At 32.9% G+C, this 13,939-nt stretch overlaps 1 protein-coding gene across 50 annotated transcripts in view; it reads right to left on the reverse strand.

Moving 5' to 3' along the window:
* Positions 1-13,939, reverse strand: part of LOC126920473 (calcium-activated potassium channel slowpoke) — a 107,684-nt gene that overhangs the window by 26,301 nt on the left and 67,444 nt on the right. For 21 of the 50 annotated variants that reach the window (XM_050730877.1, XM_050730876.1, XM_050730874.1 and 18 more), the window contains 6 exons: positions 13,042-13,194; positions 11,866-12,021; positions 8,149-8,261; positions 2,948-3,103; positions 2,636-2,712; positions 2,096-2,131 (listed from right to left, as the gene is read on the reverse strand). In XM_050730877.1, coding sequence (XP_050586834.1) covers positions 2,096-2,131; positions 2,636-2,712; positions 2,948-3,103; positions 8,149-8,261; positions 11,866-12,021; positions 13,042-13,194 — 691 coding nt within the window. Of the gene's footprint in view, positions 1-2,095; positions 2,132-2,635; positions 2,713-2,947; positions 3,104-8,148; positions 8,262-11,345; positions 11,459-11,865; positions 12,022-13,041; positions 13,195-13,939 lie in introns of all 50 variants that reach the window. The other 29 variants (XM_050730913.1, XM_050730907.1, XM_050730885.1 and 26 more) reach the window with 3 other exon arrangements.

The following is a 13,939-nucleotide window of genomic DNA, read 5'->3' on the forward strand; positions in this document are numbered from 1 at the left end:
GTGAACATTTCTGCGTAAAACCAGATAGTGGAAGAGTTCAATGAAAAAACGTTGATTGCCCAGGGTTTAAGATTTAACGTAATGGAAGTTGAATCTTGTACAGACCTTTCGTTCGGATGATTTCAGATGAACTGAATGGTACGTGTGAGTAATGATACGTTGTGTGACATCATGTGAACAAATAGAGTTTACAGAGACTACGTTTACAACGAAATATCGATCCGTGGTTAATTTGCTGTATTCGTGAAGTTTCAGGTAAATTATTACCAAAATTATCACCAAAAAATACCTATGGAACTCGCTTTTGCAGAAAGCGAAACACACGTAGGTTACGTTTTTGATGATATAAGGTCGGAGTAGAAGCGCAGAAGATACGCGGGATTAATTTATGATCAATCGAACCTACCGACCGACAGAGTTTCATCAATGACAGCTGGCACATTGAAAGTTCTCACACGATCGAAGAGAAAATTTTTGTTTAAAGTAAACAGCGATAGTGATTTGAAGAATTGGAGAGAATAGAATAGAGATAAAACAGATAGACAGTACAGACAGACAGAAAATAGAGAGAGACAGAAAGAGGGGAGGGCAAAATTGAAGGATATATTTAACAGAGAAAGAGAGAGAAAATAGAGAGCGAGTGAACTTTTGTACGAAGCTATCGTATCATCAAGGCGTAAAATAGTATTCGAATCGGAAACTAATCATGCATGCAAGGCGAGCGAGAAGGGCACACACTAGAGTGCAGACTAAATTTCCTCGATTGGCCAGGTGGACATGCGCCAACTGACAGAACTATAAAGGGGTTACATATCACGTGTGTGTCAGTGGTATTTCATTTTTCACGTCACGCTATTCGACTGGCAACCAAACAAAAAAACACATTTGTCGATTAATATCGAGCCTCGAACGATCAACAAATTTTCTTTCAATCGAAAGACTCTCAAAAACTGTTCACGATAATCGCACGAACGCTAATGAACAGGCTTCTACACTCTTCGTAACTTCCAAAACCGAATCTTAAAAAATGTGCGCTTCGTTTGATTCGATAAAGAATTCCATATAGGATATCGAGTTTTCCAACACAACGAGAAAAATTGAAAGCACGAGAACGGAACGGAAAACCGTGAAAAACGAATAAATACCCAACTGTGGCATCGCAATCGCGTCGAACAGTGTCTCTGAATGAGGATTAAAGGTGCAATCATCTCATCGTCATTGTCATCGTCATAATCATCACCACCACCGCCTTGGCGTATATATGCAAGATAATGGTTAAAAAACTCGAAGGCATATATGTACACATAATTAAGACACAAAAAGACAGAAATATGCAAAGAGGCAATGATTATAGACAGAGAAAAAGAGGGGACGAAGAATGAGAAAAAGATATTGGTATCAGGAGAAAATAAGTAAATAAGTAGAAACAAGTATAATATAAAAATCATAATAATTGTAGATAATAATTGTAGAGAAAATAAGACCCAAAAATTAAATTTCTTTTCTATTAACACATTAGTGACCGATAATTTTATCGAACACTCAAAATACCATAATATATAAAATATGATTCTGCGATTAAGATAAGATCAAGAATACGGAAAATTTAATTTCAAATATTACATGTTGCGTATGACTTATTGTTATTAATTGAAATAAATGCAAGAAATCGTTTCTTCCTCGGAGCCACTGATTATTGACTTGCATGGCTTTGTCTTAATATATTTATCGTAAAAATGTTCATATAACTTCGTTTTAAATTAAAATAAACAACAAAATATGTAATTAACTTTATACTACTACATTCTACGAGAGATGGTATATATGGCTTGTTATATTTTTACACAATTATCATACGATATTGAAATACCATGGAAAAACGTCAGTGGTCGTCAATATGTTAATGAAGATAAAACATCAAAATAGTCTCAACAAAAATAAAAGAGATTTTTAAGAAAAGAAGAGATAGAAAGAAGAAAAATGAAGAAATGAGAAAGAAATGGAGAAAAAATCATGGAAAGAAAAGAGGGAAGACATAAAGGAAATAGTCATAAACGAGATAGTAAAGACTAAGCGAGCGAGTGTGAGACGTTACCTAAGTCCCGGCCCCAGGAGCGCTGCTGCTGCCCCACTAGATCATATATCACAAGAGGATGGTCACAACCATGTCACTTTGTTAATTGTCGCGATAATTACTGCTACGGCTTTCAGTGGCAGAAGGACACAGAGAAAAAGAAAGAGGAAAGGGCGAAGGAATCATGGACAAAGAGAGCTTCCTGTGTGATTCGTCTGGTCTTATAACATTAGTCTTATGTAAAAGTCGTTAAAAAATCTCTCGTTTTTTCTTTTTCTTTTGCGAGTCACACGAAATTCCTTAGCTTCGATCCGCATTGCTGTAACTGATCTTCTATAGAAACTAAGATTCAATATCCTGGTGTGATTCGCAATATATAATATTCGATACATTTAGCGCGCTCTATGTACACAGAGTAATAAACGTTAATTATTACATATGTAATATAATGTAAAGTTCAATAGAACGGAGTTTCGATTAATAAGAAATTCGATAGCAGAGAATTTCAGCGAGAATTATAAATTTATCGATAAGGGCTATCACTAGACTAGAAAGACTTACAATTTTTGCACTTGCACTTCTTGATCAGAGTTTCGTCTTTTATATCCTCGTGGCATGCTTTGCAATAGAACCACGCCCTGCAAATATATTTACAGTAATTAGTTGCTTCGGAAAAATTTGTGTACAGATTGTAAAATAAATAATGAATCGAAAAGAAAGTTTTTCCAGTTTGGCTTAATTAATTAATTAATTGTTTGGTGTCCTCCGGAGATCGAAGACAAAAAATGTAACTTTAGCTAAAACTATATCTCCATGGATAAATTTCGTTTTAATTTATTTTATTCGCTGTTTTTATTATAGAATGATTCTCACCGTTTCACTTCGTCGGCAGATTGAGCAATGAAGAATCCCTGAGTATTTGCTACGATCTTGGCACCACGTGGATTAATTGATATCTTACTATCGCAGCCTCCTTCGCCCTTTATCTCGATTGCCAACAGCAACAGCTTCAACTTCGTGAAGCATAACCTAAGACGAAGCTTTGCATAATATTCTGTGTTCTTCAATAGTATATGTATCAAGAACGAAGTCATAGTTACTCTCTTTACTCATAGATAAGAAACATTACACATAGTATAGTGTTCTAAGGAGAAAATATATGTGCTAAACAAACAAAGCAAAGCATTTATATCGCAAACTAAACATTCAGCATTAAATTTTAATATTTTATATGTTTCGAAGACAACTTAAATTCTATGATGACTTGAAAGTACAAAGTAACATAATGTAGTGTATAGTATCATTTACGTTGGTCCAAATCGCAATAGATTCTATATTCTAAACATCAAACATAAAGAACAATATCAAGCACGATAGCTAATAGATAACTAAACATATACACACAATGTATTTATTAAATTATTATTTAACTGTTATACTCGAAATCATTTGTAAATATTTTAATCTAAAATTCAATTAAAATTCAATTAATAACGTGACATGTGAGAAATACTGTAAAAAGAATATTATAATCTAATTTTACGAATTTATAACTGTAAATCTTAATTAATATTTTACAGTCTAGGATTAAGTTGCCAAATTAACTGAACATTACTATTTATTTACATTTATTCTACTTGTATAAAAATTCTTACAGTATTTCCCGCAAAAGCAACTGCTATATAATGATTAATAGTACACGTTAGTCTAAAAGGATAATTACTAGCACGAAAACAAATCTTACCACAAAATATTCATACATAGATATTTTTGTCTACATTCATCACAAGCTTCCAAATACCACGTATTTTCTTCAACGAACAGTTCGTTTCAAGTTTCTTCTCAAATTTACTCTCTATTGACTACTTGATTTAAATTTCGTCCCTTTTACGCGAGCATTTAGAAACTTCTGACAAGTTGGTAAAAGTTTCACACGAATAATATAGAATGTTGGTTATAGCGTGATTAAACACCCACAGCATTACAGAGCGCTTCAAGTGCATGTACTTTTACTTTGTGAAAAATTCCCCTAAAAACTTATTTGAAAATATACAGTAATTTTTTTCCTAATATCGTGATATCAATGAATATACGACACTCTGTTCTGCCACCTCGGTAAGGAAAGAGAGAGCAAAAGGGTCATGCAAAAGCAAGCAGTGGAATAGATAGGTTGAGAAATATTAGATATATTCGAATCATGCGAAGATAGAAGAAATCTAGTGCTGTCTAAACTAATTTGCTATAAAATATCCTACGCTAGTCGAAAACTCGGATAAGAGACCAACTAGTGTTGTTGTTGCTTTTAAGCGCAACGCGAATAATAAATGCTAAATGGCGCAATTATAATTAAGAGATGCCTAGTATCTAATAGTACTCGAGTTTAGTAGATTATATTACGTATTCTGGCACACGCAAAATAAATCGTGACAAGACACCAGACATGTGCAAAACTAACAGATTTACTTTAGACTAGACCAATAAAACCCTAAGTACGCATATAGCAAGTGCTGAGTAAACTAACTTTTGAAAAATGGTGCGGTCTTGTTAATCAAGACTAGAAAATTCGTGTCAACCTAACATTCCAATATTTTTATCAAAATTCATAGTTTCATTGTAACTTGTAGTTGCAATGCATAACGATTAACCTTAATTCATTACACAAGTGGTATACACTCTGAAAATGTAAAAAATATAATTTTTTAATTAAGATAAATTACGTTATACGTATATTTTAGTTAACAGTAAGAATAACATTGTTAGGTTTAATTCCTCTGTTCGCAATATGCTTTAGGGATCAACTTAAGTTTATTAAATGTATACGATTATTTAACTATTCATAAAAAGTCCTTATTAAAATATTTTAACTACGTTTCCATTGATCACTTCGATTCTTGATTATGTACAACTGAAATTATAAAGTATAAAACTGTTTCTTTTTTTCATTTCAATTTTAATATCATAGAGATTTGATAATGTTCAACATTAGTAATGGTGCATACAATAAATGTAGTGCAAAAATCAGATAAAGGGGCATAACTGTAACGAAGTATAAAGACCAACGTCTCTAAGGATTCAAAAATACTGTGTTACAATAGCAGCAAGAGTGTACATAAATCAATGACGATTTATATGATGAGTTAAATACTGTGAAATCTTTTCGTTGATAAATTTGTAGATCAAGGAATTTAAATTCGATGTTCGATAAGGGGAACATGAAATTGATTTTGACAAAGAAAAGAAGTTCGAATAAAGTAGCAGAGACTCTGTAAACGGAAAAGAATCGGTACAGAAGACTTTGGGCCAAAAGAAAGGAAGTGCTAAGGGGTGACACGGAGAAGGAAAAAAGAAGAGATACTATAAGAGAAAAAAGGTAGAAAATGAAAGAAACTCGTGAAAGAAATGTAAAGAGAAAAACACACAGCAGTTTCTAAAGAAGATGGTAAAGATCAGGTACGGAAAGGACATCTGAAGAATAGTAAAGAAAGAAAGAACAGAATGCTGAAAGAGGAAGATAAAAAGGAAAAACGAAATAAGAAAGCGTACCAAGATGGAGGAGTGGAATAGCGACAGAAGAAATAGTAACTGGTATAGTAGAGATGTTTAGAAAAGAAATAAGAAAAGTACGAAGAAATAGGCAAAAATAAATTGGGGAAAATGGTAACAAGATTAAAGAAGGAAAGAACGATTAATGTGAAATAAAGTAAATGATATACCAAACGAGGTGCTTGTGTTTGGCAGCTAAATGGAGAAATCAAAGAGGATATATGATAATATATACACTGCTCAAAATAATTACATAGGTAATTATGAATCTTTCTATTGCTCTAAACAAATAAAAAAAAAATGAAGTCTTATATGCAGTTTGATATATGTTATTTTTACGATACTAAACGTTGACTTTATAACAATATTGAAAAAAGACATATAAAGTCAAAAAGTAAACATACAAATCAAGATGAGGTAGATAACGATTCTCAAATTGTTTTGAGCAGTAAAACAGAGGAAGAAGGTGGTAAAGAATTGGATAGAAAACAATACAGAATAGGCGTAAGGTATAAGAAATGTCAAAGAATAAGAGTTAAAAAGAAATATACTTAAAATAACTGATTGCTTTCTGTCGGCAAAATTCATTATATTGTTAATAGAATTTGTGTATGTGTAGAATATATTAAGAAATGACCTACTTGGGAAGTAAAACTGCGAACTCGTTCAGGATGTTTTCTATAATTCACGTGACGTGTTACACATTCAAAATTCGAGATTGAATGTATGCGACTGATATAAAGTAGAGAGCAGCAGGCATGCGTGTACAACGAACGTGTTTTGTTAAGAGAAGATTAGAACGCTACAACTAGGAACACACACTATAAGAAGAATAAAAATAGAAAGAAATTCCGTCTCCACCCCTAGAAGAAACTTATGCATAAAATATCAAAAATATATACTAAGTGAAATTGAATTAATAGAATGAATAATAAATTTCGTTATTTTATATTGTATGAAGCCGTAAAGACGTCACTAAAAAAACAAAATACAATCTTGTAGAAAGTATGCAGATTTCGTTAAACAAAATATTTTTTAATATCTACAATTTAAATAATATATTAACGAGCACATTTCTCAATTAAACTTTAAACTTTCTAGATCTATTATATTTTCATACTATTACAGCTTTATATTTCCTTTATCTATACTGATACTTTATCTGATACTATATATTTCACAAATTTATATCTTTAAACAAGATTTCTTTAATATTTTGAAAATTGCAAAAATATCATATCTTACTAGAGCAAGCAAACGAACATTTACAGAACATTTACAATATTTACAGAAATTTCCTTCTTTATAAAATATTTTCAAGAACTATTTATACTATTACTTTGTATGCTTTAGAAAGTAATATTTACATATCAAGATCTTAAAATATACACTTTTTCTAGTCGTCACGAAATCTGCATCGATCTGGCATTACTACTACTACAGTATAAAAAGGATTGGTGCAAAATTGTTCCAACAAATCGGTGGCAAATACCAGCGAGCTGGTTAAAACAAAAATAACAAACGTTACTATATCATAAAACGATTCTGCCCAACGTGGTGTGAAAATTTTCCAAAGATACATTCAAAATACCAAAAGTACCAAACAAAACAAAAACAAAAACTACGGCTAGCCAAAAGAGACTCCGGTAGAAGAAAAAACGTTTAAAGGATCAAAAAATAAAACTGAGGTGAGGGGTGACAAATTCTAATCGCGTACGAATATAATAGTATATATGTACACGTTCCACAACGGAGTATCAGAGAAGTACATTAAAAAAATGTGCGAGATCAACAATATAAACAGGCAGAGAAACAAAATCTCGCACTATAGTGTCATTTTATATGTGTGTACATGTTTTGTATATTTTATATGTTGTTCTATACAGTAGCTCGTAAAAGTATTTCGATCATAGAAGACTTTCATGTATATACATATATTATGTCTGTTATAGAAAACATTTTGATATATCGTTAACACTGTAATATCACACGATTGTCGTGATTACGTCGATAAAATTTAAAAGCAATTTAAAAATGTACATAGAAGAATGTAGAGGACATTTATTGCTAACGTATATACAGCAAAAAATTAGTATAGAAATGAACAGTCATCTTGAACATATAATAAGTCTTAAAAATGATTCTATCGAATATTCGTTAAATACTTCTAATTTTTGCGAAATATATACTTGCACAAAATTCAGATTCTTTCCAAAGAATACTACCAATATAATCATGATAATCGTATCTGATTACGGTATTTACAAAATGTTCAAATGTCTTATATAATGCACATAATGTATTCATAAAGAGTTCTCATAAGCGTTCGAATACTTTCGTAAACCACTGTACGTACACATGTGTAATCTGTATAAGAATCGGAAAAAATTGATAAACGTATCGTTACGTTTACTACGTCCGATGCTACATGTTCGTATATAAGTAACGTATAATATGTTTGTGTATGCATGATGTTGTCGATATTGGCATGTACTGCAAATGTATGACAACCAATGGCAGCGAGAACTTACTCGCTGGCTTGGGGAAATGTCATCCCGGTAAAGGACGGGGAGAGGGTTTCCGTGTACATCTCGCAGCCCGTGCCCTGCAGGTAATCATTCTGCCACGCCTGAGTATCCGGCGACTGAAACACCAACCAATCAAGCCCCACGTCATCAAACCTTTCAAAATCTACTAGATACTGACTGAGACCTGACACGAGGAGGGACGCTGACCCGTGGTCCGCATCTCGTCGTGCAGGCAAACAGGGTTGAATACATTGTTTCGCACGATTATTATCACGTCATGTCAATACGCCAGATTTATAATTTCTCGAGCAAACGAATTCATTGATAACAAAGACGATAAGAAGTTGTAAAGGAACGGTCTAATTATCTTAGCTTTCTGGAAAAAAAGTTCGATTAACAGGTTTAATATAATATTCTACGAAATCTAGCTACGTTTATTTTTTTCATATGACCTGTATGTAATTTTTAATATTTGAAGTGTGTTTTATTTCTTCGTGTTTTTCTTGATGGGCAGCAAAGATGGGAAGAGAAGTTGTTTTGCGCTGAAATTTTGTGTTTCGTTGATCCTCGCTGGATATATTCCAAATAAAATGAAATATGAACGTAGAACTAACATTATCCTCCATAATTCGTGACAGATTATGATGCACAGTTCGATCGTGTACGATCTTTGTTAAAATATAGTTCCTCGTAAATTGTACACCTAACCGCAATTACGTTGACTGATTGCAAGTCATCTGTAGCTCGTGATAGGCCGACATTGACGATTGAATCGTTTGTAGTACTATAGGCACCATTTTATACACGATTGAGCCCTAAACCCCGTTAGCAACAAACAGCGCTCTTTTTACCGACACGACGCGTAGAAAATTCTGTTGATGTGTAAGTACCTTCGATCGTGAAGCATAAAATTGTCTTCAAGACTGATCGAATCACTAGCGAAATCGAGATTACACCTACTAGCTATAGTTCCTAATGCTTACCTATCATCCAGTTGCCGTTAATGCTCGTTGTTGTTGCAAATTTTCATTGTACATGTGATAAATTTTCGAATCGGACGATACCATGGAATATTAATCTTAATAAGGAATAAAATATTCATAAATTTAAGATATGTTATGTTTGATGAAAATTCTCCAAATATAAGAAACAACTTTCAATTCGGAATGATTACTTGCAAAACCGTACCCTTTATGTATCCGTATTAAGGGATTAAATTTTTCCATATCAAATATTGTTCGTCGTTTGCTTTTTGAAAACTTCAGCACTGATCATGTATTCTGGTTTGAATAAAACTAAGAAATTTTCAGAAGGGACAAAGTTGTTTAATTTGGCTTTGGAGTGGTTCATATATTTAATCTAACGTTTACGATACTTAAATAAGTTTTTGACTTTTCGAAAAAAGGTTACCACATAATAAAAAGCTTTCCGTAATTACAGATTCGTTTCAATAGTCGTCGCATTTGTACAAGAATTGGATACGCACGCTTCAATGATCTTTCAAATTTCCAGATTCCAATTGTTTCTCTAACTTAGAAATAGATAAAGTTTACTCTGTGAAATTTCCTAACTAACTTTGATCCCTGATTTATGTCTTGAATCGCATTCTTCATACTAGACAAGAAGAAAAAGAAACAGAATAACATCTTTTTATTTCTTTGACCACTTAAAATTATTTTAAAGAGAAACGTTTGATTTGTCATGTCCTTCTAGTCCATGGTACCCGATCGAATTCATATCACACGTAAAACTTACAGAAAAAGAGTGAAAAATACAGAAACGTTACTGAAGCGATTAGAGGTGGCTTACATCGATTAGGTGTAGAGCACAGATACGTACTGTACAATATACAGTTAATACGTTCATTTAGTATAGATACAGATATAGATATAGATATATAAATATAATCCATATAATGTATATAGCGGAGTGGAGCGTAGTGAAAGACATAGGCGAGGCGAAGCTTTATCCCTTTTTTTTTCTTTCCGATTCAAGAGACTGTAAACCTTTCTCGAGTGATTCCGCCATCGTTACGTGGGTACAAAAAGAGCGCGAACTGGTCGACCGAATCCATGTTGCTCTGAGACAGGGATTGCTGCGGTGAGAATTCTTCAACCAACTATACGTGCTTTTCTGAGAGGCTTTTTTTAGCCGAGCTATTCCAGATTCTACGTTCATTAAAGTGAATACTCCGCGAGAAAGGAGAATATTTACGGAGCCAAGAAACCTTCACAACTAAAAAGTCCATTGGTATCTTCGACTACCGCCGTGAACATCCTGTTATCTGTATCTTTTGATAAAGCTACGTCCCTCAACTTCTTAAGAAAAATTTTTAATATTAATATTATATTATATTAATATTATATTTTAGTAATATTATTTCGATAGAAAGCTTGGATCAAATAAAAGTTACTGTTCTTGTTAATTAATTAAGACAGGAACAGAATTATTATCAAGAATACGAGAACTCGAAGCCAAAGAAATATGTGAAAGGTATATGAAACGAGTAACATGTTACATTATATATTTTTCAAATTTATCTTAAGCGATTGAAATTAGCTGTTGATTGTATCTTGTAGGTTTTGTTCGATTTTAATATACCATGAGATAATTAACCGATTTAATTTTTAACAATTTAAGCAATAATTAAAAAACCGTCTAATTATTTTTACTCTTATGAAGAATTCATTTAACAAATTTAGTCGTAAGCATGGAACCCTATCTTTGAAAATGCAGTTACGTGCGCAAAAATTTATAATACCGTTTCGATATACATACTGTAAGAAACTATAAGAATTTCTGAATAAACATTATCAATATGTTTTTAGAAAAATAAATACCTTAATTCGAGCCCTCGTTAAAAAATCATAGCAATGTGAAACGTAACAGAAACTATTAAAATACGATATGAAACAACGAAACTACATATTTCTCGAATTTGGCATATTATCGAGCGTCCTACTCGATCACTTCTCTGTATATTAGTAATTAATTATATCTTAGCAAAAATAATTCAAAAGGAATAAAGAAGAATTAATCAGATCTAATATAAACTGATAAAATAGTTATCGTACTTAGTGAGTTGTTAATAGAAATATAATTATACAACGACTCCACACAAACGAGCGGAACCACAGAATCTTGTCTCTTGAATCAGATATGCAGGTATCTGTTGGATGTTGGATTGGTCATGGACTTACTCAGTGGCTTTGGCAAAGGGCATTCCAATGAAGGTAGGGCTCAGTGTTTCGGTGTACATCTCCATTCCAGTTCCACGCAGGTAGTCATTCTGCCAAGCCTGCATATCGGGTGACTGGTACCAATCAACCAACCATTTCTAAATTACACACGCTCCTATGCATGTACGGATTCGCGCGTTTGCTCACAGTGACACAAAAATTTCACATCTTGATATTTCGTCCTTTATTAAATTTGCGTATATTTCGTATTCGAATTGGAACTCAACATAGCCAGAAGATAATTTTCCAACACTAAACATAGTGTCTAATATATTTTTGAAGACGATGAATGTGGAAATAGAAAATAAGGTTGTTGCCGATCATCTGTTATATAAAATCATGAAATAAGAAGCGATAAGAACCACGGGATCACTGTGAACAATTTAACAGTGAAAAACCTAAGGAACCTTGTTCACACATGCATAGATGAAAAAATCGGCAGATTTTCAGTCTGTCGTCCGTAGAACGACATTCTACTGACCGTCTTGAAGGAACGCATGGCGAAGAGATTGGCCATCATCGTGCTGAAACCCGGCGCTAGACAGGACTGTGCGATGAAACCCAGCTTCAATTCGGCTAGGCAAATCACGTCATCGCCCTGTTTCCAGTCCCATGATGGAATGTTTAGTAAGTAGGCCTACAATGGAAAATTATAAATCACCGTAGTAATATTTGCCATATACCGTGCTTTTGTAGGATTTAATAAGTTTAACATTTATTTTAACATAGTTGTACAATCTGAGCTGTCATGAATTCTGATCGTTCAAGGCTATGTAGCTCGATGGCATCATTTTTAAAGACAATTGTTATTTAAAATTAAGGAAATATCAATATTTCTCAGAGAAATTTTATAGATTTACAACAGCGCATTTTTGGAAACTTGAATGACTTTTTGGAAAATATACACTCAAAAATTTGGGCTCAATTGTAATATTGAAAGTTTATAAAAAGAAAACAGAACTGAAAATAATGTAGCTCGCCAGACGTTACTAGAACGCTAGTATCAATGTACCCGTTGGATACAGAAGATACAAAAAAAAAAGATATGAAGTATGTTCGCAGATACAGAGGATACAAGAAGAATACCAATAATTACTATACACAAGAAGTGCTGCAGGCCAGAGCTTTCGTGAGTACCTCGACTTTTGTGGTCATACCTTACAGCTACGCTCCGCCCCCAGCTCGCTCATCAGGGGGTGGCGAGCTAGATAAATTGCACTGTTGGCTTTTAATCGGTTCATTCGGAAAAGGTTTAGAGATTACAGTCTCGATTCTTTCGACCTTAAGAAATTTTATTTTCCAGCCTTCTCTTCTCGATATCAAATAATATAAATACAAATTAAGCAAACTACATACAAAAATAAGAAACATTTCAACTGTCACTAAAAAGGAATGAGAAACTAATTGCAAACGCAACTTTACCTTTGTCGTACTAAAATTCGCTTAAAAATAAAAGTTTATCTAACGTAGTAGCTTAGGAAGTATAAATATAAAGTATCTTCGTAAGTTTTCCATAAATTTCCATCGTCCAAAGTTTAATTAAAATACCAAAATACGTCATCACGATGAACATTTCAATAATGTCCAAACAAAGATGTTATATAGTTGAGACAGGAACATGAATTATGAATTATCAAACGATTCGTAGAAGAAATACCTTGTTGTGATATTGCATTAATTGAATGATAACGCGAATGTCATCCGAGTAATTCTTGATGGAGATGACACGCATGATGTTTGCCGCGTCTTCCGCATCTGGATCTTGACAATACTTGTTCGCCAGTACCAAACACGCATCTGCCTCGTGGACCTAAAAAGTATCGAACCATTTTGTTCTACGTTGCTTTTTTAACCGAACAGTGAATCGAAGAAGGTGTATACGTATTTTGGGATGGGATCGATGGTCAGAAAGCAATTGCAAAATAGAAACTGCTTTTGAACAAATTTGAAACTAAGAAATCGTAGCGAAAGAAAATCGTAGCGCAAAACTTAGTCTGTTTGATCGGTTTTATTCAATACGAGTATATCAATTATATAGATAATATCAAATGTTCGATACATTGCTTTCAAATCTGGGATACAACCTAATGAATGTTCAATAATTAGCGAATAATTAGAAAAGTAAAATCCACCATATGCGCGGTATAATGTGATTTTCTAATCAAGTGAGATGTGTCGGGGCAGAAATGAAGGAAGGAAGACAAAAAGAGCATGGAACAACTAATCTCTGATTACATTGAGTATGCAGGAATATGCAGCTACGACTCAAAATTTTTTTGTAAGCGTTAACTAGTAAATGTTACTATGCGTCGTAGACACGTAGGAACAAATACACTTTTTCAAAAATCGACGTGCTTATATTTAGAAAAGAATCTTCAACAATGAATATATTTTGTTAAGAATTTTTATTGATATCGTATTAATATTGTGTCCTGATTTACTATTAGACTGCGGATTTTTATGCATTTATAGAAAATTTAAAAGTACAAAAATGTATAGAATTTACACAATATGCAAGAATATATAAAATATTGAAAATACTTATTTCAACATTT

Source organism: Bombus affinis, chromosome 9 (assembly GCF_024516045.1).
Source record: "Bombus affinis isolate iyBomAffi1 chromosome 9, iyBomAffi1.2, whole genome shotgun sequence".
In the NCBI taxonomy this organism is placed as follows: domain Eukaryota; kingdom Metazoa; phylum Arthropoda; class Insecta; order Hymenoptera; family Apidae; genus Bombus; species Bombus affinis.